At 37.0% G+C, this 5,052-nt stretch overlaps 1 protein-coding gene across 1 annotated transcript; it reads right to left on the minus strand.

Moving 5' to 3' along the window:
- Positions 1-221: 221 nt before the first annotated feature.
- Positions 222-1,378, minus strand: LOC141651466 (uncharacterized). The gene is made up of 3 exons (XM_074459179.1): positions 643-1,378; positions 398-487; positions 222-295 (listed from the first exon to the last, which is right to left on the minus strand). Exons 1-3 carry the CDS (start codon positions 1,376-1,378, stop codon positions 222-224), a joined length of 900 nt encoding a protein of 299 aa, XP_074315280.1.
- Between the last annotated feature and the right edge of the window lie 3,674 nt (positions 1,379-5,052).

Here is a 5,052-nt window from a genome sequence, read left to right on the forward strand (position 1 = left end):
ATTTCTTTAGATCCATAATTTTATTGTTTTTTTTTTATGTTTTTGTTGGTTGGGTTCGTCAAAATGGACTAGTGATGATTGTTTTTTACAGTTTGGGTATATTTCCTTTGTTAAAATGGACTAATGCCCAATGATCTGTTGTTGAGGGCGAAATCTGAACCTAAATCACTTACTGCATGCATAAAGCCACCACAACTCAAAGTGATGAGGCTATGCAAGCATTAAGTGCTTGGGATCTTGAATTCGTTAAGCTTCTGAATTTTAAAGTTGTACGCCAAGTGAATTGCAGTCAAATCTGATGTTCATAATATTTGTGTCCCAGTTTACATTTAAACATTGTGCAAAGTTCATAAATAAGCATCAAAATACACAAATTATGAAACATTTCTTCTGTTACTTGACTGATCTTCAAAATATGCTGATCTGCTGATGTTTAGAATCTGCTTGTATTCTGAGCTTGGTCTTCTTAACTGCAAAACATGTTCTTCTGCATTTGACAAAATATGGACCAATCTGATCTAGCATTTATGTTCATAATATGCTGCATAACTGTTAGCCAAAAACATGTAAACCACAGCATTGCCTGTATCCATGTTTCAACCTGTTTGTTAATTGATTCTATGCATTTTGTTTCCATTGTACCTGCAACTCTATTCCTAGAATTTCTCTTAGCTGGTACTTCAACTATGAAGGGCCATATACCTATCTTACCATCAAAAAGAACTTCACCGTTTGACCCATACCTTGGTCTGGCAACAGCACACATAAACATTACTTTTCCTATAAATTTTTTGGACTGAACACTTCTATATGGTTTTTTTTCACCTTTAGATAAGTAGAACCTCCTACTAGGCTGAGTTAAGTAAAACCATTTTTCATCCATGTGAATAACAATACTTTGATCATTGAATTTCACTTGCTTACATACCTCATCATAATGTAGCTGTCCAAGAGAGAAAAGTAATCTCTCTAGTTTGTTTTTGTCATTCAACTGAGGTTTGATTGCATTTGTGTGAGAAAGTATTGTCTTATCTGTTACCCATCTTGATATTGCTGACTGGCTTGTCCCATAAGCTTCAGCAGTACTATGTTGAGTGGTCCTTTCTGAAAGAGGGATTTTGTTGAACTTCTCAACATCAAACACCTGCCTTGTATGACACTTTTTGCCTTTCAGTTTGCTGTTAACATTGACTGTTTGGCCTGCATCCAACTGCTTCTTTGTTTGATTCCATATCCTTGTGATACTCTTCCTGCAAACACTGAACTGGTCTGCCACCTCTAGCATTACACCCCTTTTGATCTTTCCATTTTTGCTTTTTAACATTAAGATTTGAGAAATCTTACTTCTTTCTAAGTTTGTCAAGTTTTTAGTCTTCATTTATTGCTGTTTGTGAGAAATAAATGTGGATGAATCAGATTTTTTGGCTGTTTGATGTGGATTTATTATTGTAGGAAAGTGTTTTTTTGGTTGTTTGTGTATAAATGATCAATTTAGTTGACACTATTCTATTTATAGCTAACTTGAACTTTGCACAAGTTTAAATTTGGTGAAAATTTTGGGCGCAAATTTTAGAACCATTTTCATTTTGGCTCCTTAAATGAATTTGGTGCCAAATTTGAATCAATAATGCACTTGGTGTCCTTTAGTTTGGCAGTTTGCTTATTCACTATGCACGTCCAGAATGAGAATGAAGGTATAAGGAAGCCCTTGATGAAATCTGAAGTCCAAATCCAACAACATTTTTTTTTTTTAGCAAACTTGTGTAATATTCTTATGAAGTGTAATTTTTTTATGGCAGATGTAGAAAAAAAAAATTATCAAGTACTGTAATCGTATGTAGAACAAAAAACTTGTATTGTACCGTATTTGTACTCTTTTTTTATCAAGTACTCTAATGGGAAATTATCAATGTAATCTCAAGTCTTAATCTTTTTGGAGGGAAAGCTTAGCATAAGCATTCCCACTTAAATTTCCTTAATCTTACTTTCCTCTCTCCATTCACCTTGGTCCACCATGTCCTTTATTCATTCTTTAATCCCTCCCTTAATTCTTGTGCACAAAATGAAAGGGACAAATTGAGTGAATAGGAGGGAGTATTTGTTAAATCTACCCTTGATAATAATACTAATACACTTAGTATATATATTTGATTACTAACAATCGTAGTAAGTGATGTATATTAATTTTAGAGAGATAAACAATTTTTCATTCACATGCAAAATGCACAAGTGAGCAAGTATATAAAAATGAACAAATTGTTGGTCTAAAAGGAGGGAGTGGCCGGGGGAGAGAGGGTAGAGTGAGGGAGTGGATTTTCTCTTTTTCTATGTCCAATAGAATTGTACATAAAATAGAGCAAACGCTAATTTTGGAAAGAGTATAAAGCAAAGTGAAATGATTATGTTTATAATCATCCACTACACTCTATTTTATACGGTCCAATGCCCATATACGGGTCCATTTTGGTTCCTATATTTGTCGCACAAATACGTGTAAATTTTATTTAAACATCGTTTTATGTTTAAATACTTCCTGGTTAATTTTGTCCAAAACACTCTGTAAATATACGTGTACCGCTACACATATTATTTCCGTACTAATATTAATCACATTCATCAATTAGTACAATTTTAGTGAATTAACAATTAATTAACTAAAATCCGTCTCATAAAATTTATTATTTAATTATACATAATCTAATGAAAATTTGGTACTCGTCTCAATCCCATTACGACGACATGACCATCATGCTTAGCCTTTGATAAAGGCTTGGTTAAAGGATCAACAATATAATCGTCTGTCCCAACCTTACAAATGTCAATTTCCTTCCTTTCCACATATTCTCTAATTACATGGTATTTCCTTTCTATGTGTCTAGATTTATTACTAGACTTCGGCTCTTTGGCTTGAAAAATAGCCCCACTGTTATCATAATATAGAGTGATTGGATATTTGGCGAATTGGACTACTCCTAGTCCCTCCATGAATGGCCGAATCCAAACAGCTTCCTTTGCCGCCTCAGATGCTGCAAGGTACTCAGCCTCTGTTGTAGAATCCGCGGTAACGCTTTGCTTGAAGCTCTTCCAGCAAACTGCTCCTCCATTTAGCATAAACACATAGCCGGATTGGGATTTTATATCATCCCAATCGGTTTGGAATCTTGCGTCCGTGTAACCTCTTACACGCAACTCAGTTTCTCCTCCAAACACTAAGAACGAATTCTTAGTCCTTCTCAAGTACTTAAGGATGTTCTTTACGGCTATCCAGTGACTCTCACCAGGCTTGGCTTGATAACAACTTGTCATGCTCAAGGCATACGCAACGTCGGGACAAGTGCAAATCATAGCATACATGAGAGACCCAACAGCGGAAGAATAAGGGACGGTCTTCATGTGTTCAATCTCCTTAGGGGTAGAGGGAGACTGTGACTTGCTCAAAGTAATCCCTTGGCCCATAGGTAGAAATCCTCTCTTGGAATCTTTCATATTGAACCGGTCAAGAACTTTGTCAATATAAGCTTCTTGACTCAATGCTAGTATCCTCTTGGACCTATCCCTATAGATCCGTATACCCAAGATTCGTTGTGTCTCTCCCAAGTTCTTCATCTGGAAATGATTCCCTAGCCACTTCTTAACGGAAGTGAGCGATGTAATATCATTCCCGATGAGCAATATGTCATCCACATATAGGACAAGGAATGCAACTTTACTCCCACTAAACTTCATGTATAAACACGGTTCTTCAACACTTCTAGTGAAACCGTATTGTTTAATAACATTATCAAAGCGATGATTCCAACTCCGAGATGCTTTCTTAAGACCATATATGGACTTCTTGAGCTTACACACCTTCTTAGGGTTAGATGTATCCACAAAACCTTCAGGTTGTATCATGCATGTACACTTCCTCTTCTAGAATCCCATTCAAGAAGGCGGTTTTGACATCCATTTGCCAAATCTCATAATCATGAAACTCGGCAACCGTTAATATTATCCTAATGGACCGAAGCATAGTGACTGGAGCGAAGGTTTCGTCATAGTCTAGACCATGAACTTGAGTGAAACCTTTTGCCACCAATATCGCTTTGTAAACATCTACATGTTTATCCACGTCGAGCTTAATTTTATATATCCATTTACACTGAAGGGGTCGCACTCCCTCAGGTAAATCCACCAAGTCCCATACTTGGTTCTCGTACATGGAATCCATTTTGGACCGCATTGCTTCTAGCCAAAGCGAGGAGTTGGGACTAGACATGGCCGATTTGTAGGTAGTGGGTTCGTCACTTTACAAAAGTAACAAAACACTATCTTCTTCGATGTTACCAAGGTAGCGGTCAAGTGGATTAGAAATCCTACTTGACTTTCTAGGAACGATCACCGTTGCAGAAGAGGAGGGATTGTTATCCTCCACATTCTCCTCTACCTCATTCTCGGTTTGTGGATCTCGAACTTCGTCAAGTTCAAATTTTCTCCAACTCTGTATTCTAGAAATAAACTCTTTTTCTAGTAAGATAGCATCACGGGCCACAAACACTTTGTTCTCGTGTTTATTGTAGAAGTAATAGCCACGTGTTTCCCTTGGGTATCCTACAAAAAGACATTTGTCGGACCTGGGTGCAAGCTTATTGTCAGACATGATCTTGACATATGTTTTGCAACCCCAAATATGCATGAATGACAAATGAGGGACTTTCCCTGTCCATATCTCATATGGAGTCTTATCGGCCGCTTTAGTCGGGCTTCGATTTAGTGAAAATATTGCAGACAAGAGGGCAAAACCCCAAAATGAATCACGAAGCTCGGATAGACTCATCATAGACCGAACCATATCTAGTAATGTTCGGTTTCTCCTTTCTGCTACACCATTTAATTGTGGTGTGCCAGGAGGAGTCCATTGTGATACTATACCACAATCTTTCAGGTGTGAATCAAATTCAAAATTTAGATATTCACCACCACGATCGGATCGTAGTGTCTTAATCTTTTTATCCAATTGGTTCTCTACTTCATTCTGAAACTCCTTGAACTTGTCAAAAGCTTCACTCTTGT

The sequence above is a fragment of the Silene latifolia genome, chromosome 4 (genome assembly GCF_048544455.1).
Source record: "Silene latifolia isolate original U9 population chromosome 4, ASM4854445v1, whole genome shotgun sequence".
NCBI lineage: Eukaryota > Viridiplantae > Streptophyta > Magnoliopsida > Caryophyllales > Caryophyllaceae > Silene > Silene latifolia.